At 40.4% G+C, this 27803-nt stretch overlaps 2 protein-coding genes across 2 annotated transcripts; both read right to left on the bottom strand.

Moving 5' to 3' along the window:
* Positions 1-2500: 2500 nt before the first annotated feature.
* On the bottom strand, positions 2501-6566 carry kcnk3b (potassium channel, subfamily K, member 3b). The gene is made up of 2 exons (XM_028566220.1): positions 6220-6566; positions 2501-4205 (listed from the first exon to the last, which is right to left on the bottom strand). The coding sequence occupies exons 1-2, from the start codon at positions 6500-6502 to the stop codon at positions 3313-3315; spliced, it is 1176 nt and encodes a 391-aa protein (XP_028422021.1). The 5' UTR covers positions 6503-6566; the 3' UTR covers positions 2501-3312.
* A 3421-nt stretch (positions 6567-9987) lies between these two features.
* ezra (ezrin a) lies at positions 9988-27561 on the bottom strand. The gene is made up of 13 exons (XM_028566221.1): positions 27408-27561; positions 25229-25312; positions 23056-23151; positions 21642-21916; positions 18511-18594; positions 17406-17552; positions 16558-16654; positions 15863-16026; positions 15606-15736; positions 14373-14533; positions 13709-13801; positions 11802-12068; positions 9988-10487 (listed from the first exon to the last, which is right to left on the bottom strand). Exons 1-13 carry the CDS (start codon positions 27417-27419, stop codon positions 10323-10325), a joined length of 1776 nt encoding a protein of 591 aa, XP_028422022.1. The 5' UTR covers positions 27420-27561; the 3' UTR covers positions 9988-10322.
* Positions 27562-27803: the final 242 nt, after the last annotated feature.

Raw genomic sequence — 27803 nt, 5'->3', positions numbered from 1 at the left:
TATTTTAAGGTCTGTCTTGACTCAGTGAGCATTACCAGCTTATGCTATATTACACCTTAACTCCAATATATTTTAAGGGGCAATATTGTACTGTTGCAGTTGTTGTACTCCATCACATTTATCTAGCAGCTTAAGCTACTAGTTAGTCTACTGATTCAAACTTTGCATTAAAAACATAAGCTTATAAAATATAATGCATTGCTAAAGTGGCTCGTGGCCCCTTGCCAAAAAGCAGTGTCTAGTTCAGGCCTTTTGTCACATTTGAGATGTATATGAGTTGTTAGCATTTCCATCAAAGAGACGTTTTTTCTTCTTTCCATACCCCATTAATCGCCTCCCCTCATATTTATTTTGTGACCCTTTTGAGGGGGCCCGAACCTAATGCTTGGAACCACTGGACTAATGTAAAGTAGTTCAAACTAGCTCCACCTCGACCGGCTACAACAGTAAAATGCTGCTTATGCGCTAACGCATTAGTCATATTTTTACACATAATAATATAACACTCACAGGAAGCATTTTCCTGCAGAATGATTACTATTACTTTTGATGCTTTCAGTGTATTTCGTGGGCAATGAAAGATTTTGAATGCAGGACTTTTTACGTCTTGTTTTATTTTCATATTGTTGTATTGCCACCTTGACTACCACTGAGGCGGGATTTCCTACATTTCCTAAACTGCTTTTCAACAATCCAAAGAGAAACAGGTAAAAACCTGGTGTTCTCAGTAGAAAAATCCTTCAGACAAATAAGTCAGAAATCTCATTTGCAGCTGCCAGAAATACACTCAACGTGATGTCACATCATGTTGCCTACAGAAAAAAATGCATAATTAAACACCAAAAATAGGCCCAGAAATACAAAGAATAGTATCTGAGGGTGGATTTTTTTTCCTTTTTCATCAATCAGAAAGACTAAGTCTATTGTGATGTGCATGATTATTGATTATTATTGTGTATGATTATCTGTGATTGACAACCATTTGTTATCCATTGTCCAAACACAGAAAAGCACCTTCCATCTGCCACTCCAAACTGTTCCTAAAAATAGTTTGCATCTACAGTTTGATCCAGATGTGATTTAGACAGCTCTGCACACTTCATGTCTGAATACCTGATATGTATTGTTTGATAGTTTGTGATGCTGCCCATCAGGTCAAAAGAGCAGAGTGAAAAGAAATATATAGTAGATTCACACCAATTTGTGGTTTATATTAAAGGAATAGTTATACATTTTGGGAAATATGCTCATTTGTTTTATTGCTAAGAGTTAGATAAGAAGATTGACATCACTCTCATGTCTGTACGCTAACTATGAACCTTGAGATTTGAGCCGAATAGCTTAGCTTAGCATTAAGACTGGAAACGTTGGCAAACAGCAAGCCTAGCTGTATCCAAAGGTGGGAAAAAAAATCTGTCTAAAAGAACAAGGTAACATGTAAATAGCAGATTTTTAAACTTTGGACAGAGCCATGCTAGCTGTTTATCACTGCTTTCATTGTTTATGCTAAGCTAAGCTAACCAGCTGCCTGGCTCCAGGTAACTAACTAACAGGTTACATATTTACCATACAAAGACGGTATGGTCAAACTTCTAATCTGTAGCTTTAGCGTACAGACATAAAAGTGGTATTGATCTTCTCATTTGGCAGGGCGAAGAAGCATATTTTCCAAAAAAAGTTGAACTGTTCCTTTAACAGCGTACCTCAGAAGAACCTGGATGACTGGTGTGTATCTACTCTGGTTCCTGAAGGACTGATAGAAGCATCACATTGGAAACACCATCAGGCAGACAAGTACCTGCTCTGGACTGACTTCTGGGCCCAGCAGAGGCAAATGGCCACTAATGTAACCAAGCATCAAAGTAACAGAAACACCTTACAGTACAGTGACCTTGCAGTGAGTACCAGGTTGGCCAAACGGCCAGTTTTTGTTGATTGTCAGAGTTTTTGATTCAGCCTGATGGTCATTTTTTAAAGCAGTGTAGAGAGTTTGTAGTGTTTAAGCAAATCCAGTGAAGTGTGTTTCAGTGCTGGTGAGGGTCTACTTGTGATCGCCGTACTTCTTTGTTAATACAGTTTTACTGTGTTATGGATAGGCTACGTCATCGTGATTTTTTGAACTTTTCCACTTGTGCAGTTACATAATGCAGCAGCGTTTGTGACTGATGCACCAGCAGTTTGGGCAGAGAGCTCTGAAAATCCCAATCACAGAGGCAGCTACACGGAACATGAGTCATATTGAGTTTGTGTGTGTGCGTGCGAGTGTGTGTGTGTGTCAGTTTTATTGCAGTTCTTACATCACAATTTGTTTAAATAAGGTTTTAGGGCAACATGAGGCAACTTACAGGCAGGGTTGGTAACTAACTATTTCCAATGTAGACTTTTTATATATTGTTGAAATGGTCTTTCTTTTTGAAATGGTCTTTCTTTTACACACCAACAGCAATAAATAACTTATGGGCTCTGAAAAAAGAGTGAAAAAGATCTGTCATCTGTAGCTGCTGTAATCCTGTTAAAAAACGGCCACCAATCATTGCCTCGCGGTCCGCTTGGAAAGAACCAATGAAATGCCTCCTTGCCCAGCTGCGCATACTCTCCCCCCGAGCCTGAGCTCATAGTGCATCGCAGCCGCATTGCTTACAATAGTCATTCTGTATTATAATATTAGGTGTTGGCTTACCGGTGATTGAGACGTGAAGTAAAACTTAAAATCTGCTACTTTCAAATCTTGCTAGCTTTTCAACCTTACCAGCTCTGCCTTGAAATGAAACCAGAAAGTCGTTGTATGAATTGGTGCTGCATCAGTCACAAATACTATGAAGGAAAACGTCTAAAAACTCTACACACTTTAAGAAATAAGGCCCGAGTTGTATCAGCACCTTTGAGATGAACAAAAACCCTAAATTGGAATTTACTGCAGAGCTGTTGTGTAAGAGGTGTTCATTTTCTTTTCATCTTGCCATATCATTGTCTGACTCAACGTGAACTTGTCCTGCCGCTCTGCCGTCCCCTGCGAGTTGTGTAACCTGCATACCTCGTGTACTGCAGCGTGTTGACGTGTAGCGACCGAGATGACTTCCTACTGTTAAGACCTCAAGTCAAAACTTGCTTGCGGCACTTTCTCAAAACACATATTTGAGTAAGACTTTGCTGTTTACAGTATTCTATGTGCTTTCCCCCCTTTTGCGTGTCCCACTGTTTACTGGGATTCTAGCACCACAAACATCTTCTGTACTTGCAGTCATATCTTTTGCTGTGAAGACTGCCAAGTATCTGTATCCGGGCTGTACTCAAATTTGCTGTATTGAGAGGCTAGACGGAGCTGCGTCTCTTAAACATCCTGAACGGAGAGAGAATGTGTAGGCCCGATGTTATGGAGCTTATGCTGGAACACTGATGTGGACTGCAAACGCAGCCTGTGGACCCGGGCTCCACGTAATGAGGACAGTTGCTGTTCTGCTGCATGTAGGCGTCCGAGAAGGTGTGCTCCTGAGGGATCATGGTGGGTATGGAGCCCCGCAGCTTCTCCTTGCTCCTGTACCACAAGCAGGAGCATATAGTCTGGAAATGCAGCACCTCTGTGTAGACACCTTTTAAATCTTTCGCCTTCGTGGAGTCGTCTGCTACAGGTGTGGAAGAGGTCGAGGCTGAGATCGGTAGCAGACGAGCCACCTCTCCTCTGGGCTTGCCGACGGACGTCAGGGCCCTCTGCTTGGCGTCCCTTCGCTCGTCCTCGGTGTTCATGGTCAGGAAGCGAAGCACCACCAGGTTCAGGAAGGCTCCAACCACCGTCAGGCCCGTCAGGATGTAGACGAAGCAGAAAGCCACGTAACGGGGGTCGTTCTGCAGCGCGTCGTCCCTCTGCAGAGCCACGTAGTCCCCGAAACCGATGGTGGTGAGCGTGATGAAGCAGTAGTAAAAGGCGTGGAGGAAGCTCCACCCCTCGCAGTGGGAGAACGCCATGGCCCCGACGCACAACGTGCTCATGCAAGAGAAGAAGCCCACCGTCACCATGTTTGCCATGGAGACCTCGGCGTGACGCATTCCCAGGCACTTCTTGGCTTGGTGCAGCAGGTACCTGACGAACGTATTGATCCGCTCACCCAGGCTCTGGAACATGACCAGGGTGAGCGGGATGCCCAGGAGGGCGTAGAACATGCAGAAGACTTTCCCTGAGTCGGTGCTGGGTGCTGCATGGCCGTAACCTGAAGGAGAAGATTAAAAATCAATTGCTGACATTAGGAGAAACTCCTAAGAAGTAAAAACAGGAGGGTTGGGGTTGAAGACTGAGGCAGTTTCGCATCAAGCTCCTGTCATGAAATGATTATTTCATTAGCTTGTTGCTTGACCCAGGAAACCAACACAGAGTCTCGCTAAATCCTCCCATTGATGGGAAACCCAATGACACTCTTCAGCTTGACTTTATTAATAATAATAATAAGAAGAAGAAGAAGAAGAAGAAGAAGACTACATTTTATTTGGCGGACGCCTTTCTAGATACACAAGGACAGAACAGAGAAACACAAATTGAACAAGAACAAGAACAAAAACCCTCTCCCACCCCCCACCCTCTGCGGTCTCGAGGAAAACAGTACAAACAAACAAAGAGAAATCCCACCTTCCCTAGTCCCTCTCCTCTAGTTCTTGTGATGCTGAGGTCATTAGGACTGATACCTGTGCTGCTGTGTTTCTCCACAGGTCTATAGTTGATGATTTGGCTTTGTTAATCCTTGCTGTAGAGAGCTCCAGCATAACTATGTCTAGAAAATACGCCAACCACTGTTTTATACAAAGCAAGTGGGGGGAGGAGCCAGCACTGAGCTATCATTTTCTTGGTTGCTGTTGAGCCGGCTAGCCAAATTTTCCAAATTGTCTCCCGAGCAGGTGTAATTTAGTCGTCATTAAGTAACAAGACAATCGGGTCAGTAGGGATTCAACATCCTATCACATCAGATATTATTGATGTTGTTTTATTCTAGAACTCATGCACCTGTTCACACTCCCAGACCATGTGTAGGAAAGTTCCAGTTTGTTCAGGTTGGCAGCACGTGCAATAGGGAGTGGGAATGGCTTTAGAGACGTATCTCTTCTGAGGAGTCCGTCTTTAACATTAACATTTAACTGTCGAATGTGAGAGGGGAGGGCATTCCGGAGTCCTGGTGCAGAGCAGCTGAAGGCCCTGGCCCCCATGGTGGAGAGGCGGAATGTGGGGGCGACAAGGAGGCCAGTCGAGGAGGAGCAGAGGGAGCGAGAAGGGACATAGCCTGGAAGGAGGTTGGTAATGTAGCTGGCAGCGAGATTATGGCGTGCTTTGTAGGTGACGAGGAGGGTCTCAAATTCAATACGGTAGTGCACAGGGAGCCATTGGTGAAATGTAAATGAATTAACAGTTAACAATGTTGTGAATTAACAGCTATTTTGTTATAACGCCCACGTCGTTGTCAGCTGAGATGTTTGACACAATGGAAATAAATCACTTTCTTCTTCTAAATTCACTTTTTTTCTTTTAAGATTATGTTTTGGGGTATTTTTTGCCTTTAATCACCAGGACAGCATGAAAGGGGAGAGGGGGGGGGAAGACATGCAGGAAACCAGCTGTATTAGGGTTGTTGGTTTGCCTGGCATGGGGGGGTAACGTAGCCTCAGTTTGTGCCAATCATGTTATTACCATTCGAGACAGAGACAGAGAGCTTAAGCGTCTGAATTTCCCACAATCCTCAAAGACTCCTTTAACCATCTGGATGAAAAAAAATTTCTAGTTTGCTGCTCGAGAAAAAAAAAATATTTGTGACCTGCTTCTGTTTCCTATCCAGAAAGCTTGTAGTGCCATCTCTCCTCCATCTCTCCTCCTTTTAAGAACAAGGAAAATATTTGAAATTGGAAAATAATAACATCAATTTGGACAAATGTAGGCTGAAATATTGGTTCATGTCACACAAAGGGAGCAAGCTGTCATTTCTTGGCACCATCTTTGTGCCCAAAACGTAGGCCTGTGTGAGTATGTGATACACATGTTTTGCAATATATATATTTAATTTAAAATAAAAAAATAAAAACTGTATAAAAAGTATAGATTGTACACAAGAAGAAACAAACCAGTGAGAGGAAATTATCTTTTTTTTTTACAATACCTGCCTGCGGCCCCGCACTGAGCATCTTTAAATGCAACGGCTTCCATTAGAAGCGTTTTAACGTGTTGATTAAGAAACTCGCGCTCACCTATTGTCGTAATCACAGTGATGGCGAAGTAAAAGGACCCGGAGAATTTCCACTGGATTCCTGCTTTGTGAGGTTTGAGCTGTAAGACGACGTGCTCCAGCTCCTCGAAGTTCTCTTTGGTCAAGTTGTATTTGCGCATGAGTTCGTACTTTCGGGCGTCGAGCTTCCTCTTGTGACTCTTCTCCTGCTTGGACTCCAGAGTCTCGAAGACGGCCGCCCCGACCACCAGGTAGGTGAGGATGCTGATGATGAGGGCGAGAGTCCTGGCGTTTTGTCTCTTCATGATAAGAAAAAAAAAAGGAGAAATGCAGTGTGCAGGGTTGGGGAGCTGAGACTCTTTCTGCGACCTTCTCTTGTCGCACTCCGGATCCAACTGAGGAAGGGGGTGTGGGGGGGACTTTTGGAGACGGAGCTGTTCTCTCAGCACCACCCCCACATCACAGTTGGGTTGCTACTGTATTTGGACTATCTGTCACCGACTTATATTTAGATTCTACAGAAAAGAATACGCAGGGCAATCCCACAGACTGTCAGAGATAGCAGCTGAAATCATGCGCGCTCTCCTATCCGGGTAGGCTTTTTGGCGCACAAACGCGCGCCTCTTTTATTCCCACTTGAAGCCAATCTAAACGAGTTTTCTCAAGCAGAGGCTCCAACCAACGTCGGGGAAATGTAACCAGGTGTATATGACCCATGTGTTCATTCCCAGATACAATATTTGCATAGTGGCTATTTAAACAGACTGGCTCTACTGGCTTCACAAGTTGTCTAGCAACCTAATGATAAGCATCGTTTTCCGTGAGTAAACATTAAAAAGCACATCCTTCTCAGGGTGAGCAGGATTCTTCAGCTCAGACCCACAACTTTTTGACAAACTGATATAGAAAATAAAGGAGTGTGGTCATTTAGAAACCGAAATAAGCACAATGTATGCTTTCATTATTTTATGGCAGGGAAGAGGATAATATTCACATATAATTTAATATCAGTTTTTCTCCTGTCTAAAATAAAAACTGGCAATGCTGGTTTAAAGGATCACTCCACCAGTTTTACACATGAAGTTGTAGCTATGTCTTGAGAGAAAAAATGACCCTGATGATGTCATAGTGATGTCCTTAGGGTTATCTAAGTTTGAGACTACACATTTATAGAGCTCAACAGTGTGGTTCTGGAAGTAAATATCCCATTTATTTTCTCATAAGGATTTTGATTATTAGCCATAATGTCGAAACCATGCGAGGTAGATTTAAGAGCTGGGACAGTTTCTGCTCCTGTAGAAGCTACAAGTCCATATGAAATCAACCTTGTTTGAAGAAATATATGTTTGCGATGTTATGGAGAAATTCTACACTAGCGGTTAAGGAAAAACTCATGAGCGAAGGGAAATGTCTCCATTTTTCAAAATAACCATGTACGTGTAAACGGGGTATTACACAGGAGTGTTTAATGAACACTCAATTGAGGAGACAATTAAGCAGGCAGTACAGTTTAACCACCATGTGTTATTGTGCAATGCCATCCCAACTCCCTGAAGTTCCTGTCTTCCTGAAGGTGTATTTAAACTCATGCTGGAGGCATTATGTTTAGCTGAACATTTAAGGGAAACAAAGATATTGCAGGTGCAATGAGTATCAGATGCTAAAGCCTAGTTCAGCCTCTCTCTCTCTCTCTCTCTCTCTCTCTCTATGGGAAGTCTCAGATGCTAAAGCCTAGTTCAGCCTAGGGCTGGGCGATATGGAGAAAATCAGATATCACCATATTCTTTACCAAATACCTCGATATCGATATTGCGGCAATATTCTAGGGTTGACAATTGGTGTCTAAACAAAATATCTTCACACTTAGATTTTAGATTAATCTAAGTTAATCAGTAATGTGGACATAATGTCTAGGTGGGGAAAAGGCAAAATAATAGAACAGCTAGAACAGTCTGGTAAGTTCAGAAAAGTACATCACTTTATTGTAATGCAGCCTTTAAAACCAGGAAAAGACAACACTTAACTGTATGTCATATCACGATATTACCATATCAAAAATCTAAGACGATATCACGATATCGGTATAACATCGATATATTGCCCAGCCCTAGTTCAGCCCATCTCTCGCTCTCTCTGGGAAGTGAGCAAAAGTGTGGCTGGGCCACCGACCTCCAAAAGGACGAAACATTCCCTTATCATGCAGCTGCCTAGATTCCTTGAATCTGTACAGAGACATAACATAATTATACATGAACCGGTTTGGTTATTAGAGACTGGCCGAATATTCTCGTCAGCTGACCTGTGACCTATGAGTGACCTGCTGTTTAGGCCTGGGCTATTCTGAGTCACTCACTAAACTGATCCTGGGTTGTGCGAGTCACTTGAGTCAGTATTATATGGTGGAGCTCACTGTTACCGTGGAAGTGTTTACCACACCCGTGAACGGCTACCGTAGCGAGCTGCTACCATTGAAGTCTATGACAGTTTCTGTACACAGTCTTGTGCCTTTGCCTTTTTTTTTTGTTGCTGTTTTCAAAATGTTATTTGGCGCCAAACAAAATGTTTTATGGTCACGATTAACCTCGGAGCTGCTTGGCTTGGTTCTGGACTTAAAACTCTTTACATAAGCATTTAATGAAACGTCAACGGAGATATTGAACGGGGAAAAACACTTCCGGATCCAGAGCCGTTAAAAAAAGTGGGCGTTCTGGGCGCCTGGGTAGCTCAGCTGGTAGAGCAGGCGCCCATATATAGAGGTTTTCTCCTTGATGCAGCGGCTGCAGGTTCAACTCCGACCGGTTGCCCTTTACTGCATGTCATTCCCCCTCTCTCTCTCTCCTTTCATGTCTTCAGCTGTCCTGTATGGGTTTTAGGCCTAAAATGCCCAAAAAAAAATCTTGAAAAAAAAACGTGGGCGGTCACTGTTGAGCTTTATTCGCATTATAAACAGGAGCTGCTGAGTTTGAAAGTCCATGGCAGGTTGTGTCTATAGGAGTTGCATTATGGGATATATAGGACCTAGTGTTTTTTGGAGCTTGAACCATACTAGAGGCTATAAATCGGGATATCACAGGCTCTGCGGCTTCAATTTCTTGTATTTTTTTAAATACAAAATAGCTTATTTTAAGAGTAAATCAAACAATCTAGATTATACCTGAACAACTTTAATTACTTAAAAAGGATCCTTTAAATTCAGAATGACAACACTCAAAGCAGAAGGTCATTTAAATAAAAACAGAGTGGATCAGATGTCCCTGTGTGGTAAAAGCAAACATATCTTAAAAGGTTTTGCTTGTATCTCTGATGTAAAAATCATAACGCCAATTCATTTGAACATTGTGTGAGATTGAGAGTGTGATAAAACTAGTTAAATAAATCGGTGTCGTTTTTTCGGATGCCTATAAAAACAGGTGCGGAAGGAGCTGAAACTGTTAACAGATTCATCAATTAGTTGATCAACAGAAAATGAATTTTTGATAATCAATTAATTGTTTTTTTTTTAAGTTCAGCTTCTCAAATGTGAAGATTTGCTGTTTGTCTTTGATTTATGTTTTTATAAAATGTTAGTATGTCTGGTAGTATGTATGTTTTGGGCTGTTGGTTGGACTAAACAAGCATCATAAAAGACATGATGTAATAATGGAAGAAAATCATCAATGCGTGTGTCTGTAAGGAAAAAGAATCATAAGTTGCAGTTCAACAAGTCACTGATTGCAATATGAGACATTCATGAAATAAATCTAAATTTAACCACTTCCCTTTGGTAGAATAACAAAACATGTGCATATGATAACTTTTTTGATCATTTATCATAAGTAATTTTGTTCATACAGCGCATCAGGAACACACTAGCTCTCTGCTATGTTTTAATGGGACTAAACAGCACATTGGAGGTGTTTGAGAGCTACAAAAACAACTAAACAAAAAAAAGTGCTTCTCAAGCAAAAGTTAGGTCGGATGAAATAAAACTCATGTACTCTTACACAGATCAGCTTCATGCTTTTCTGGGTCTTTAAAAAAATCAGGTGTGGGGCTGCCATTACATCACACTTTAATTACAAGGCATTGCTGGACTGATGGCCTTCATGAGGTATTTGGGAGAGATCTTCAGGTCTCTGAGGTTTTCTACAAGGCCTCAAACTCATCGATCCTCTGCTTGGTTTGTCCCTGACGGATCTGACGCAGGGTCTTGTACTTGTCGCGGCCGGCTCGGACGTTCTCTGCGTGGAGCAAATCGTTCTGGGTCTTCTTGGTGTCGTCTCGTGCTTCTGCCAGCTCTGAGCTCAGGTCCTGTGGAGGGAGGGAGTCATTAAGCCACATGGACAGAGTTTTACACTGTATCCAGTGTTAGATATGCTTACATTGGTGCATTTTCTTCCAATTGTTTCCAGTGCATTACAAGACTTCTTGTGTGCTGTTATTAACTCTAACTACTTTTCTATCGGTTATTCATTTCCCGGAATTCAGTTGTCAGAATGACTTGTCGATTGTAGCTGCAATACTTGGTCAACTGACAGTTGAGCTTTTCTGGCCTTATTTGATAGGACAGCGAGGTGAGAAAGGGGAGAGAGCGCGGGGGAAGACATGCAGGAAATCGTCACAGGTCGGACTCAAACCGTGGACCTCTGCGTCGAGGCATAAGCCTCTCAGTATACGTGCGCCTGCTCTACCCACTGATCCAACCCGGCCAAACTGACAGTCAGTCTTTGATTGATTTCTCTTTGTGTAGTTGAGTATCACTGAAAATGCTAAGGACAGATGGAGGACTTTTCTATTTGTAATCTATATAGTATATGGAGGTATATGAACCTCTTGTGGAAAAAAACATATTAGACACAAATTATCATTCAAAGGAGTATTTTTATAAACATGTCTGGAGGGGATCTCCAGCCTTTGAGCTGTAAAACCGACCTAATCCCCAGGTACAGCAGCTTGTTGTTCATCGTTACAATCAATTTCCTCTAATACCCTCAAAACACTATTTCTATCACTCCCCAAACTGAGAATTGACCAGGGCTGACGTATTTCGGTATGTCGGGTTGGTGGTAGGGCTGCTCCATGATGGAAAAAAAATCCTAACCACGATTATTATTTGGTCAATATTGAAATCAGGATTATTCCACACGATTACTCTTGATTGTCTTTTGGAAAGATGTTGAAATTATTGAACCCCAGTAAAAACACCTTGAACTGTGAAATTTCCCTCATTACTTTTGCCGTTTGAACTCTCTTTTTTTCCATCCACAACTCAAGACAAAATAAGAGTTTACTTGCAAAACCTTTTTTTTCCCTCTCTCGATTAATCTTTTTTTGTGATCATTAGGAGCCGAACTCGTAATCACAATTATAACTTTGATTAATTGCAAAGCCCTATCTGGGGTAGATTGTGTTTAATTTAAATCCACTGCAAACACATGGAATATGAGTTCTACTGTGTATAGGACTATTTACCTAAACTGTGGTTGATCAGTTTGAACAGTGTTTTCTTAAGCATGTAGCAAAAAAATATACAAAAAATATGTCCAAAAGTAAGATGTTTTTATGCACACCCCAGCTGAAATGAGCTGGTGTTATGTGGGTAGTACCCTGGGACCCTGAACTCACCTTCAGCTGTTTCTGCAGGCGCTCGTTCTTCTCGGCCTCTGTGAGTCGCTCCTCCTCCTGGCGGTGGTCGGCGAGGCCCTGCGTCTGCAGCTCGGCGCTGTAGGTGCTGTTCTCCTCGCTGTGCTCGTGGTCGCTCTCGTTGTCCGAGGAGGAAGAGGAGGAGGAGGAGGAGGAAGCAGCAATCTTAAGAGGAGTTGAGTTAGAAGAGCTCATCACAGTGTGCAGCTCCTCCTTCGTCTTAATCAGATTTTCCTCCACTTCTATAGCCTGGGACAAAGAGGAGAGGTTTCTTTAGTTTATTTGACAAGGACAGAACAAAAAAAAAAAAAAAAAAACTGTAAAAAGGTCTCCACAAATCAGGCTATGATGGATATTAGTGTCTTTTACTGTGCTGTAGTACAACATCTGATCTAAACATACATATAGACCAGGGGTGTCAAACTCAGTTTCCCAGAGGGCCACACTGGAAAATGAGAATCACATCGGGGGCCAGACATGTAGAGTTTATTGACATGTGTTTATTTAAGAGAAAAAGTCAAATATTTTGACTGTATTATTGCATGTCTCATATACTGTAATCTTTTTGGGCCTTATAAAAACATCGTAAAGAGCGCCAAAAACTTTCGAAAAAGTGGCAAAACATTGAGCAAAGCGTCAAATCCATTAAAACAAAGTGCCTAAAGCATTGAAAAAAAGCGCATAAACCACCGGAAAAAGCGACAAAAACTAGGTGGGCCAAAATTGAGTGTGCACCTAGATTAAAATGCGGGCCGGATCAGAATTTGGACGGATTTGGCCCGCGGGCCTTGAGTTTGACACATGTGATATAGACTGTTAAGTACTGGCATGTGTTTAGTATCAGTAGTACTGTGACCAGTCTATGGGCAAATGAAAGAAGCACGCAGAGCTGGGCTCTGATCTCAGGTTTTAACTTAGCTTTAAAATAACAGCTTGGACTTGTCTTTGTCTTTTTCACTCATGGATGTTGGTTAGCTTTATTTATTCAATGACTGAGCTTTTATTTGTCACATGCACAAGTAATATGTGTGGTGGAATGCCACGTGGTGTGCTCAAGGGCTAGTGTGAAAAATAAAGCTTTTAGAATAAATAAATATAAAAAAGGTGCAAATATGAAACGTGCAGGGCAATGCAAAGGATTTCATCACAGGTTTGTCTTACATTACTACAAGCAATTTAAGGGACTTTCCCTTTAGAAAATAGTGAGTGTGACGGGCATCAAGATGTTATTGATGGGTTGGGTCAGTATCATGTATCACCAGCTGGATGATAAGCTGTCACAAAAAAAAAATAACAGGACAGGGACCCAAATTTACTTTAAGTCCCGCTTTTTGATTCATTTATAAGCACTACATAAACATAGAATTGTTGAATTGTTTGCAGCTATAAGGACATGTTCACGTGTTTATAAATGTACAGTATTTATCAGCAATTATAACTTATCCTAAGAAGACATATTTTCTTATATTTATTCTATTTATTACAACTCTGTTTTACTTGATTGTCATGCGCACAGGACGGGAAACACACTAATTAACACTTATATCTGTATGTGTTACTGCTTAGAAATGCTCCAGTCTGTAATTAATCCTAGATAGCTGGTGAATTGTAAGAGATAAAACACACAAGATAAAGATGAACACAGTTCATATATATATATATATATATATATATATATATATATATATATATATATATATATATATATATATATATATATACTGTATATATATATACATACATATTAATAAATAAAAAAAAAGAGACTTGTGATCACAAAAAATAGATGACGAGTAGGAAATATGTTCTGACATTTTCCTGGTGACCTTTGAGACTTGAAGGAGCCCGTACAGGTACATCCTTTGATCGCTGGCGTGTTGGAACCTCACCTTGCTGTGCCATGACTCAGCCTCTTCCTCCTTTTCCTTCTTGGCCTCCTCCAGCAGAGTGATCCTGGCGCTGTACTCGGCCAACTCTGCGGCCTGCATGGGGAGGCACAAACCGACCGTGTCGTTAAAAAAAATTCAAAATAAAATAGACTCCCGATTACCTCGGCAACCTCATTTATCTGGACACTGTGTTGTTTTATGAATGGATGGACGACTAGAATTCCCCATTTATTTAATAATAGTTAAAACATGAAGTGATACATTATTGTAGTGCTTCTAATTCCAGGATATTTACCTGAAAGCTGTAGTCACTAGCGACTTTAGAAATTCAGAATTCACATTTAACTTCCGATGAGCTTATAAAATGCCTTGTTTTAGCTCAATAACATAATGGATATTTTCCATTTTCTAAAGAGCTTTAAAGTGAGAACGAGTCAAAGAGAATATTCTCACGCTGTAAGAGAAAGTAAATCCCAGGAAAGCAGGAAAATCCCCCCCACACTAAAGGATGTATTAGTTCAAACAGCAATCAAAACAGTTAATATGCATTTATCCGAATGTAGGAGGTTTATGTGTAATGAGTGTTTTTTTTTTTTTTTTTTCTTCCCATCACGACTTTTTCTCACGTGAAGGGATTGGAGTACTTCTTGGACCGTGGACTCACCAGATGCTCCTGGCTCTTCATCTGGTCCTCAGCTTGCCTGGCCAGCTCCTCCTTGGCTATTATGGCCTCCATCCTCTCAGCCTCCAGCCGGGCCGCCTCCTGCTCCACCCTCCTCCTCTCCTCCTCCAGCCTCATGGCCCTGTCCAGCTGCTCCTGAAGCTCTGCAGGACAAAGTCAGGGAAACACAAGACTAATCTATCATGTATTTTACAGGCAAAAAAATTCCCCAATCAGATTTTTCCATTCTGGAACAATTATAAATCTGTAAAATAATACATATGTATTGCGTAAGGCAGTGGTTCCTGACCTTAAATTAAAGCAGGGTCTACTTGGTGATAAGAGTTGTGGGCAGTGAGGGATTTCTTTCTTCTCAGGTTGTTACATTTTTAAAGAATGTTAGAGCCATAAGGAGGTAAAATATGGGTGCATATCTCACAAGAAAAAAGCCAAAAATGTATCAAAAAGTCATAAAACGTAGATTAGATTATATTTTTCAATAATTTGGGGACCCTTTCAGATTTTTAGGTACCTCTTTTGGGACACCTACTGTAGGTTGGGAACCCCTGATTTAAAGCATATGAGCAAAAGTGTTTTCCCAAATCAGACCATTTTGTGGCCTGTGACTGGTTGTTCTTTGCAGAAAGAGCATTTTCCTTTGTCTGCTGAATGCATGTTGCCACCATTTTCTAGTGCAGGAAGCTGCATTCTCTTTTGTTTCATAAAAACACTCAATTGTATCAAAATGTACGTATATTGCCCAGAAATCAGCCACAGTCGTTCTTAGGCTGCATTCACGTCAAATTAGACGCCAGTCCTCCCATTCATTAGAATGGTTTAGGCCTTGGTGGTGGGGACTGCAGGGGATGCCGAAAAAATACGCAGCGGAGAAAAGTTGAAACAGGATTAACTTTTACAGAAACGCAACGTGTTGTCACACCATGGTGGCCAATCACGTAACCGGTGATTCAGGGAACTTTACAAGACTCAATGGCCCTGTTAATCTCTGACCCTGGCTTGATTATTTGTAAGGAAATACAATCCTGCCCTTTGCAAAAACTGAGCTGTATTTCAAGCACATAAACAGAAGAGGGCAGTGAAGCCATGCTACATGCATACGATTCAAATGACAGATTGACTAAACTGGTGATTTACTTCATCGTTGTTGTTTTTTTCTATCGCGCAATATGCCCAGTATGGTCTGTAATGAGTCAGAGGTAAGTGTCTCTGTCACACCTCTCTCTGCTCGCTTGGTTGTCTCTTCAAACTGGTGGAGCTTCATCATTAAATCTTGCTTTTCTCTCTCCATCTGCTCCTTCTCTCTCTCCATGTTCTCCCTCTTCTTCTTCTCACGCTCCAGCTGATCCCTGCAGAACACACGGACCAAAAACTGATCACACATTTTAATCACAGCCTGAATTCAAATCATAATGCTTAAAAGACCATTACAATAACACGTGTGACTTTTTTAACTTGACAGCCCTTCCCCCTACCTCTCCATCTTTTTCTGCAACCTCTCCTCTTTGGCCTGAGCCTTCATCTGCTGAACCTCGATGGTGTCTGTCTTGCGGCGGCGCATGTACAGGTCATGGTTGCCCATGCACAGCTGCAGGATGCGCTTGTTGACTCGCAGTCGTGGAGCGTAGAAGATGAAATCCTTGAGAAAAAGCAAACATCAAGTCAGGGGCAGTTTGGTTTGGTTTCATATGTCTCCAAAAAAAAAACATTGAGCTGCTTAGGCTACATCCAAAGTTTGTCATTTTTATTTTTTTTAACCTCTAAACAAAATGTTTAAATCAGAATTTCCTCCACATGTATTTGGCAAAAAGGTTCCTCAAGGTTTATGTTTAATTTTTTATTCATATCAAGCATATGATTGTGAAAGAGAAAAGTATTTGAAATAACTTTGCAGTTATTCTTTTGTTAGTAGTATTTTATATTCATCAACATCAATAACCTTTAAGTACGTCAGTCTGTTGTCTTTCCACAGATACCTAAAAAAAGACCCTGAAAAGGTACATACAAGTGTAACTGAAAACTTTGCATATGTGCATTTTCAATAAGATTTGTACAACTTTAATCCCATTATTTTTACGCAAACATGCATCCAACTTATCTTTGCACATTTACATACACGTGAGATGCTCACGATGCGGAGAGAGAGTTAAGACTCGTGTGAAATACTTACAGGAGCTTTCTTATCTATAGGCTTGATGACAAATTTCTTATCGCTGAAAGAAATGTTCCTAATTTCACTCCAGGGGAATCCAATCTTTGGAGACAGCCTGGCGGACGGATGGAGACAAACGGGTGATCAGACAAAAAAAAAGTGGAGCTTTGTTTTCATAGAATAATAATAACAGACAGAAAACTCTTTGCACTGAACCTACTGACATGTGGTATCCAAGCAACATGCCAGTGTTCAAGTTGTAGTGGAATCAAGAGAATTAGGTCAATGGCCCCTTAAAAAGAGCAGCCACGCGGTCAACTGTGTTCTTTTAAACTTGACCGACTGGAAGGGAAGGTAGCAGGGGTCGATGGCTGCTCGTGTGTTGCCCCCCCCCCCCATCTACAACTGAATGTCATCAAATCAATAATCACTACACGTATCATGTTAGGAGATAGGCTCATAATAGAGTTGCAACGATTAATCGATTAGTAGTCAACTTTTAAATTAATCGCCAACTATTTTGATAATCGATTAGTCCGTTTGAGTCATTTTGAGTCAAGACAAAAGTAATAATTCTTTGATTCCAGCTTGTTAAATGTGAACATGTTCTAGTTTCTTCTCTTCTCTGTGACAGTAAACTGAATATCTTTTGAGTTGTGGACAAAACGAGACATTTGAGGACGTCATTTTGGGCTTTTGGGAAAAACGAATCCAAATTTTTCACCATTTTCTGACATTTTATAGCCCAAACCAATCGATTAATCGAGCAAATAATCAACAGATTAATCGACTATGAAAATAACCGTTAGTTGCAGCCCTAGCTCATATAAGTAAGTACTGTACGGTATTAACCGTACCGGACTTACCGGTCCTCCTTCTCATAGATGTTCAGTCCCAGAGCGTCGACTCCCAGCCACAGGTCCGAGCCCTTCTTGTTCTTGATCTCAAAGTAGTTGACGCCGTACATTTCCAGGTCCTGAGCGATCTTCAGGTACTCAATCATCGCCTCTTCCCTGTTCAGGTTAAACAGGCAGATGGAAACGTGAAAAAGTACACACAGATTTAACCAGTTTATGATATCATTTCCTATCCGATTATTACATTTATCTTTTACTCAAATAGGTGAGACAAAAGAGCTTTTCAGACGGCTTCCCATAACCTGCTCCATTTAAATCTTATTCCAATTTAGTAAAATACACAAATGAATGTATAAAAAATGTATTATTGACTGTCACCTTCTCTTTTTCTAACTTGTAAAGTGACATTTACAAGATATAGTATATGACAACATAGTTATTTAGTGAAATAGCAAACACTTAATACATCTGGGAAATTTAGATTTTTATTACATGCCAGTCTTGTTAAATATTAACCCTGTGATATTTACAAATGTTTAAGGCTAAACCTATATCGATCCGTCAAGGGATTCACAAAAGTTCACATTCAGTAAATATATTCAATACTGGATTCCTACGTACTCGCAATATTCTAGTTCACTAAATTGTCTGTTATTGTTAAATCTATTACTACGTCAACCTGCACATCACTGTTTGCCTCCACTCAGAGACTGCAGATAGAAATGTACACTTAAATATATCTAGTGCAATAAATGAATATGTATTGTTCTTCTTTAGTAAACAATAAAGTGAAATAAAAAAAATCCATTTGAATTCTGTAAAATGTTCAATCAAATCGTAGCGGTGCTTTAAAGCCAGATGATTTAACTTATGCGGCAATTACAGGATAATGACACGGTAAACTGAGCGTTTACCTTTTTGAGATTAAATGAAATAAATGTTGACAGTAGTGTAATATTAGTACAAGTAGAGAGGAGTAATAAAGTCAGCAGCCTGACTCAGTGATGTCAGTTATACCACAATATCTCCATCTAAAGTTAGCTAGCACGGCTCAGTGTTCAGATGGTTTTATTGCCTATGAGTTGGTGTGGTGTAATTAGCATTCATCACTTACTTCAGCAGTGATCTGTGCTCCTCGTGCCAGACCTGGATCCTCTGCTCCCACTGCTCCTTGGACAGCTTGTGTTGTTCCAGCACTCTGATGGGAGAGAGCAGTTTATCAGCAGCCCAGTGGTGAAAATGGAAACACTCTGTGTATACCTACACATCTAAATGAAAAACATGCTGCTTTCCTATCTTGTTATATCTCCTGTTGGCGATCGTGAGTATGCAACAGTACACAGGTTCATAATTGAGTAACTGAGGAAGCTATTTGGTTGAATGATTTCCAGAGAGTAGTTAATGGTAAAGTTCTTCTTCTTTGTTGGTTAACCCTTTTCAAGTCAGTTTGAACAATATATTTTTGTATTCTTTGGCCACACAGAAATACAGAAATCAAAGCAAAGCACATATTTAGGCATTTAAAGGACAATTGTACAACATTGTAAGTGTACAGACAGTTCATTAAAAAGATAGTTTAGAATAGGGTGACCAGATTTCCCGGAGCTAAAACCGGGACACTTTGCACGTGACCGTAGTGCTCGTACACGCACACGCTTTTTAACGTGAACATGTGCCAGCCCAGGTCAGACATATCCACAGACAGTAACTTCATTATTTTGATCGTAGGCTCCTCATATAATAATAGTGTTTTTTCCTGTAAAATTAACAAAAATGCAGCAACAGCCTTTTTCAGTTTAGTGTGAGATTTATGTTGAGATTTTTTCTAAAAAAACATGCTTTGAAGTGTTATTTATTCCAATAACACCAAAAGAATTAAAATTATTTATTGAAAATTTTGAGCATAACCACTTCATTTCCTGCATTCTGGTGAATTTTTATGCATACATTTCTACCTTTTTCTGAATCAATGTATACTGCAACCTGCAAATATCTGTAGCCTAGGCATCATTTAGGCTACTCCTCCTTCCTGTTTGGCGTCTTTTGGTGAGGAAGTAACCTCCTTAAATGTGCATATGACAATTATTCACCTCAATGATACATTAATTCATTTTAATTTATAATGGACTGTAATATTTCAGATGTGTTTGAGCAAGATTTCTGCTCATGTCCAAAACTTTGTGCACCTTCAAAATACAGTATATGTGTTCTCTGTGATTTGGAGGAGACGATGAGTCGTGACATTGAGAAAAATAAAGTTAGGTTAGTAGAGAAGAATAAAGAATAGAGTCACTATATTTCAGAAACTAATCTATACCTGCACCATATAGTCTGCTGTGCATTACGTGATTGCTCTGCTGATACAGCAGATCTCAGACCTCCTGACTGACACAGAGTCCCGTTTGGGTCTCTGGTCTCTGAATGAGACAAATAGTTTAGCTAGAGAAGTAACTGAACGCTGCTCTACATCGGAGGTGGAAAACGGAAAACTACAGAAATAAACGGGGCACAAACGCAACACATCTACCGCAGCATGCCCACAGCTGAGCGCGTCCGTAAACCTGAAGCTGCGCTGCATTTTACAGAAAGAGTGGACACAAGCAGGTCTGCTTCAGAGCTCCGTGTGTCTGAGTCTGAACCGTAGACTGGAAACATCACGTGACAGGAACATCAAACTAAATCATTAGCATTGCGCTCCTAAACTTTGTGTTGATGGCATCAATGTAGGCTATTACACTGATTTGGCTAGGATTCCTCCCAAAACTTCACCCGGCTTTCCTCACGGAGAGACGGTTGCTAGGTGATATCAACAAATACAGCATGGTCGGACCCCGCACGTAGCTGCCCGTTCTATTCGCCTCGGAAAAATAAACTGGACAAAGTTACATTCGGGGCTACACTCAAAACATTCGGGGCTGAAGACCCGGCAAAATCGGCTGACGCCGCTCCTGGTGTAAACCGGGACATTTTAGCGTCCCGACAGGCTTTTGTCGGGACTCGGGACAAACAATTGAAAATCGGGACTGTCCCGGTCAAATCGGGACGTCTGGTCACCCTAGTTTAGAAAGACAGTAGCTCCCAAGACAGCGGCGGCCTGGATACGAGAACGCGACTGTTTCTAAACTATCTTTTTAATAAACTGTCTGTACACTTACAATGTTCTCAATGCTTCGGTTAGCATTTAGGGACCCTCATTATGCTACCGTTGACGCGTGGTGATATTTTGAGCCTTTTTAGTGGTATAAAATAGCGATTTGTTTTTACTTTCCCTGTGCCCCGAATACTAGCGTTGTAAGCTAATCAGCGGTCCGCGCTAGCTTGTTTCAAGCTACAAACGCTTTCGATTAGCATGAAAACATATCCCAGAGAATGACTGAGTGGGTATCACATCGGTTATTAACCCCTAGGTTCGTTTTGCGCCAGAATTGTCCTTTAAAACACATAAAACAAGTTGCTGCTTGGACATAAAACAGTCCTTTCATGCACTGGTGCTCCCTAATAGAACATATTTAAATGGAAAATAAATTATGAAATACCATTTCATAACTAATTTCACATAGTTACTGTACTGTCCGGAGAGCTCATACAAAACATTCCACAGGTGTTACACCAATGACAATACAATCCTCTTCATTATCTATCACACAAGCTATAAACATATCAAACATATCCTGTTTGCCCTTAAATATACGACTAACCTTTTATAACAGAAAACTTAGTAGCATATGCCTCGCCTACTGTTTACATAATTAGTACTTGGCCCGTTTCCAAAACCGTGCAGTGTGTCTTATGACGTGCAGAAAACAAAGATTTATCATTGACAAACTGCCATGCTTTGCTCATTTGCAAGCCATGATCTCTCTCTCTCTCTCTCTCTCTCTCTCTCTCTCTCTCTCTCTCTGTCTCTCTCTCTCTCTCTCATGGGTGGGTCAAATTCTCTGGGTGGGCAAAGCAGAGAAAGGGGAAGTAACCTTTCCCCTTATGACATCATAAGGAGAAGATTCCAGATTGGCCCATCTGAGCTTTCATTTTCTCAAAGGCAGAGCAGGATACCCAGGGCTTGGTTTACACCTATCGCCATTTCTAGCCACTGGGGGACCATAGGCAGGCTGGGGGAACTCACTATCTCATAAAGTGAATTTGTCATGCCATTGGACCTTTAACAGGGGATCTCGGGCAGTAAAGTAAATACCAGAGAAAAGTCTACCAGCTACAACATACATTCTCCGACCAACTCCCACTCACCTCTTGGGCAGCAGGCGCTCGGAGGACAGGTAACCTGGTTGATGCTCTGACTTGTCCTGCTCTCCGTACTTGGCCTGGACAGCATAAGAGGCCAGCAGCACAGCGGTCTCTGGAGGGCAGTAGATGTCCTCCGCCAGAACGTCCTCCTTCACCTGAAGGTAGAAGAGCCTCCGGGTGACGTCCTGGATCAGCTCCTCGGCCACATCCTCCGGGTAAAACTTAGCCCTCAGCTTGAACTGCAGGGGAGTCTCCTTCTTCACATCCTGGGACATCACCTGAGCAGAGAAAAGCAGATGTGATATAGGAGTACAGCAAGGTATCCAAATAAAGTATGAGTAGAGAAGAAAAAGTGAAATGGCAGTATTTATTCACATTAACAAAACAGTATGATAATATAGAGTAGAATACAGTATAATGGAGTGTAATGGGATACAGTAGAACATGGTACAGTTATTGTAGAGGGAAGCAGGATAGAATAGAATACCGTTAAATAGCAAGGTTATGACAGAACAGAGAAAGACACAGTTTGTTAACAAATTAAAGTTGAATTTAGTGCAGTACAGTAGTCAGGATACATTAAGATAGAAAGAACATCTTGAAGTAAATGAGAGTACAGCAGTTATTCCCAATCATGGGTACTTGCAAGGGTTGCCAGGAGGCACCAGGGAAGCTTACAGAGCACGACACATGTACTATGAAGAATAGAAATAAGAAATAAGTGAAGAATAAAATAAAGAGGGTAGGACCAGAAACGTTTTCTTCTTCTTACTCCTTTTTGAACATGGAAATCCTTATTGGAATCAGTTACTGGTTACTTTTTACATACCCTTTTTAGTACATAGAATACTAAGCTATTAAAATAATAATTGTTGATTGTCGTGATTTTTTCAATCATGTTTTTTAGAATGACCTGTATCTGTGGATGGCTACCTTAGTGACAATCTTACCTATAGGCCAGTAAGCCTACCATCATCATGTGTGTTTTTTCCTTCACAAATAGGCTGATTTATATTTGCTAATAAATGTTGGATTCATGTTAAGACATTTTATTTTTTGACACAACTTTCAAAACATTATATAAATTGTTATACTGTACATTATACCATAATTTGAACCCCCTAGGGATCCTGGACACCCTTAACACATTTTGGGTCGGCAGTAGAGTGGAACAGAGTGGAGTACAATAAATGTAGAATAGAGTATAGTTAAAATAACTAAGTAATTCACTTCTATTAGAATATTCTAGGATATAATTGAGGACATTTGAAAAGATAGAAAGTTAAAGAATATATTAGAGTACAGTAGAATATGGTACAGTTACTGTAAGAAGAGCAGGATAGAGTGGAGGATGATGAACAAGAAGAAAACAATGGTTAAATGGCATCCCAATGACTCTGTGAAACCGCAGATTTACCTTTTTTTCAGAGTTCAGCCAGGTGAGGAATCCTTTGGCGTCGGTAAACTGCAGCCCAAAGTACCAAATCTCACGCAGTCCGATGGTCCTGGCAACCTAAAACACAAAGAGAGAGGAATGGCGACATGATAACAGAAGAAATGGAATAAAAACAGGATCTCCACAAATACTCTTCTTCCTTCATTTTTTTTATTCATCACACTTCTAATATTCTGCCCCTGAAGAAACTACCTTTTGGACAAGATGCGATTCATAGCACAAAGCAGGGTTATGCACAGACTGTACATCAGTCTCACCTAGTCTCATAATGTCGCTCTCAACAACTACAACAGTAGCTGAGGTGGTGATGAATATACTTTAAAGCCTCAAGGACCCCTTTATCATGGAGCTGCCTTCCTGTCGAGGACAAAGGTTTAGGTAATTACACAGTAAGCTCCAGGGAAAGAGGGTGTCATACTGCTGGGTGGTGTCATCACCATTCACTACAAGTTATTGATAATTTAGCTTTTGGGTGAGTGTATTAATAAGTAAACTGTTCAGGCACTGAGGAGGCCGCCTCATTGTTTTACTAACTGGATTTCATAAGACACATGGCGTTAAGATGGACATAGAAACATCCATCTAAAGTTAAAAATATGACGTCAACATAATTGGAGTTTATTGGTTTTCATTTGACAACAGAAATGTATAATTTAACAGACAATATAATAATATGCATTGAATTCAAATTGTTTCAACTATGATAAAATATGATTTATTAACACCAGGATACATTTAAATAAATAATAATCACTGATATAATACCCCTAGTGGCGGAAAGTAACTAAGTACATTAAGTAAAAAGGTATTTTGAGGTACTTAAACTTTATTTAAAAGGGCTTTTTCATTTTATGTTACTCAGATATACATACATACATTTCAGAGGGAAATATTGTGCATTTACTCCACTGCATTTATCTGACAGCTGTGAAGCTGAAGATTTTACATTCAAAACATAATTATTATGGATTAAACTACCCACTTCCATATAAATGCAGCAGCAACAAGAACCCAATAATATAATAAAAGTATAGCCATTACGGGGGCCATTTGTCTGCCTAACAAATTCTTTTAAGATAAGTTAGTTTTAATACGTTGAGTACATTTTGCTGAAAATACTGAATGCAGGACTTCTGAACACATCTTCCTCTATATACAACAGCATCAGGTAGGGTCTACTGCCTGACTTACTACAGATACTTTACCCGTAAAGTTTATGGTTAGAAATCAGGGTGTAACGATACATCGATCTGGGTTGATATATCGATTTTATGATCAATGATCTAATATCATCTAAGGCTGGCCGATATAGAGAAAATCAAAGATCACGATATTCTTGACCAAATACCTCGATGTCGATATTGCGAGGATATTGTAGGGTTGACTATTGGTGCTTTAACTAAATGTTATTTACACAATGAGATTTTTGATAAATAATCGCCAGTAATGATTTAATGACTTAGTGGGTGAAGGCAAATAATAGAACAGTTACACCAGTCTGGTAAGTTCAGAAAATGACATCTTTACTGTAATGCAGCCTCTAAAACCAGGAAAAGACAACACTTATGTCATATCACGATATCCAAAATCTAAGACGATATCTAGTCTCATATCACGATATCGATATAACATCGATATATTGCCCAGCCCTAATGCAAAGTGAAAATATTGGTACATATCATAATCTTTAAGATGCGCCTTTATTGTGAAATTCCCACTTCATATTTATTCTTTTTAGTAAAAAGTACTTTGTTTTTCATTGAAATGGCTGGAAGAGCTTAGTAATAAAAATAAAAATTTTCAAATCATAATTTAGTTGCTTTTTGTAAATTGATATAAATGGAAGTGAGTGTGTTAAATGGGCATATGATATCGTCTCATATCGATTGCAGGCTCCTGAATTGAATCCAATTAAAATTGTAGCACGGCAGACTTTGTAATACCAGCAAATATCATATCGTTGTCTAAAGAATCAATATATAATATCGTTTTGTGGTAAAACTTGTGATTTACGCCCCTAGTTAGACATGAACAGAACTTGAGGTGCCACTATACTTCATGTTCAAAAAGACTGAACTTGAGACAGCGATGATAAATCCTATAAATGGGTCTTATCATACTGTAACATACAGACCTGGTCAAAGAGCTGCTTCCCTGTGGTGTTGGGGTGGAAGGAGAACTCCAGCTCTGCGTCCATCGTGGTGACGCGTACGTTGATCTGCAGCATAAAAAAGTTAATTAGAAGTCACATGATGACAGGGATTTTCTGGTTTTATACACGGAAATCTTTTTTTTATGTCCATTCAGTTTAAGAATTTAGCTGTTTGTACTTATATAAATGAATATATATGAATCCAACAATCCTGCATTGCCCGTACTTTTTCAGTATGCCCACATCTTTAATTTTGCAGAAATATTGCTTGCTTAATTTGCTTTGGAGGGGTTACATCATCAATCATCAACTTTATTGCCAGACTCAAGGTCTATTCAGAAGACACAGACATGACCATACAACACACATTAAAAAGAGAAAGATAAACATATACAGAGAAATAAAAACACAAGAAACAACAATACTGCATTTCTATAAAAGACACTATATACCAGTGTTACCATAGTGATGATTGGTATCGTATGGCACTAAACCTAGGATTTGCCGGCAGCGTAACGATGCTGTTCTGGGAGACGTTCAAGCGACAAATGAATTTGTAGATATACATCATGAAACAACTTTTTTTCATAGTGAAATACAGAAATAATAAGGTCAGTTGTGTAAAGAGTGCCTTTAATGTGGAGCTGTGAAGTGGATTGTCCATAAACCATAATTGCTCACTATCTCATCAGACTTTGGACTACTCTTGCGAGGTGTTACAAGGTTGAACGTACACAGATTAAAAAAATCTAAATACTCCCTGCTTGCCAAGTTGCCTTTAGACTTTACCACTGTTAGTAAGATCATCGACAGCAATTTAACTGGCTATTACGTCTGACTTTCAAGTGTTTCCTGAACAAATTTCAAAAAATAAAAAGGGTTATTCTCAATATAACAAACATGACGACTGCATGACCCGGCTTGCAGGCCAGATTGGTCTTGTAGCAGTTACACAATTCTTTTATGTAGTTACACCAGAGCACACCCTGGGTGTCATAAAGATAAACCCACTGAAACTTAGGCAGCACAAACTGGAACATCCATTTATGAAAACTCCACCATGTTTCTTAACTGTTTCCATTTTCCATGATCACATGCGTAAGATAACCTTTTAACTCCCTGAGGTCCTGCTGATGCATCCTTAATACGGCCTGGCCTTTTCTCAAATCACGGACTACTGAAATCCCCATCATGGAAGCAGCAAATCCATCACAAATCAAGTAGCTGCACTGAACTTTGGAGGGGGTTTTGATTCATTTATACTTAGTCTTGTACTTGTTGGTATCTAACTTTTACTTTACCGGTGAACTGTTCAAATTTAAGCCAGAATTCAACCCATTAATCAAGTTTTCAGCATTTTCCAGACTAACATAAGCAAGACAAGCTACCATGATTATTGTGTTTGATTTCAAGGAAGCTGACGTCAGCATGTCCTCTTAAGAAAGGCTTTCTCCTTGGAGAGTCAATATAGGCACAGAGCTGCAGTCGTAATGTACGTACATGCTGGCCTTTCTTATCAGTTCTCCTACAGGCTGATGCTGAATACTTAAGTAACTCCAACTGAGGGCATTTAGGACTTACAGCAAATAAATGCGTTAGGGTTTCTTGTGTTTTGCATTGAAAATTGATTATTGCTGACTGTCTTACAAAACCAAGGGAGGGAGAATAAAGCAGTTGAACCATAGAGTCATGACTTGTTGGTGAAAGTCACTCTTTACATTTACAGAAGCACTCCAGTGTCACCTAAGGTAGTTACCATGATTATTATCAAGTATGCACGAACACAAAGACAGCATACAGCCCAGTTCTGGCCTTGAAGTGGAATTTTAGAAGCATTTTTGTTTTCTGCCAGGAATGTGTGCAGCATGGGTCAAACTCTACATTTGGTTAATGAGTAAATGCCAAGAAGAAACGGTGCCTCTTTAAAATAACTCACAAGCTTGAAAAAAAATAAAAAATAAAAAAAGTGACTAAAACGATCAAAATATACACGATTGACCCTTAAATTTGCTTTATGCTGAATGGTTTTTCTCCGCAGCTATTTAGACAACATTTCAACAAATGTATCTATAAACCCACCAACCCCCTTTCATACTTGGACCAAGAAGAGACATTTCATTGACGCATTTAATTATCTTGTCAACAAAATCATGAGTCTTACTGTTTTGGGCATCTTGGTTCTGGTTGGTGGGCGAGCTCCAGCAGAAGAAAGTGTTTCCGAGGCTGACCGAGGCTGCAGTGGCCGACTCCCAGGAGAATCTCCACCTGATAAAGAACGCAGGTCTGCTCTCGCTGGCAGACTCTAGGGCGGGGCTTGTGTCCTTTGAACCAGGCTGTAGATCACTTACAGTGACGTGGGATGTTTAACTTGGTTCCTATCACACAAAACGGACAGACCTACCTCCAGTGGGACCACCCGGCAGGGCAAGACGCACAGCTCCACCTAAAGACAATCACCTGGCGCAGCACCGGAACTGATGACCTTTGATCGGAGCATGCACGGCTATATAGGCCCGGGCGACTATTTATGTTGCCTGTTTGGAGGGGACATGAGTTG

The sequence above is a fragment of the Perca flavescens genome, chromosome 20 (assembly GCF_004354835.1).
Source record: "Perca flavescens isolate YP-PL-M2 chromosome 20, PFLA_1.0, whole genome shotgun sequence".
In the NCBI taxonomy this organism is placed as follows: Eukaryota; Metazoa; Chordata; class Actinopteri; order Perciformes; family Percidae; genus Perca; species Perca flavescens.
This window is presented reverse-complemented; position numbering and strand designations above follow the sequence as displayed.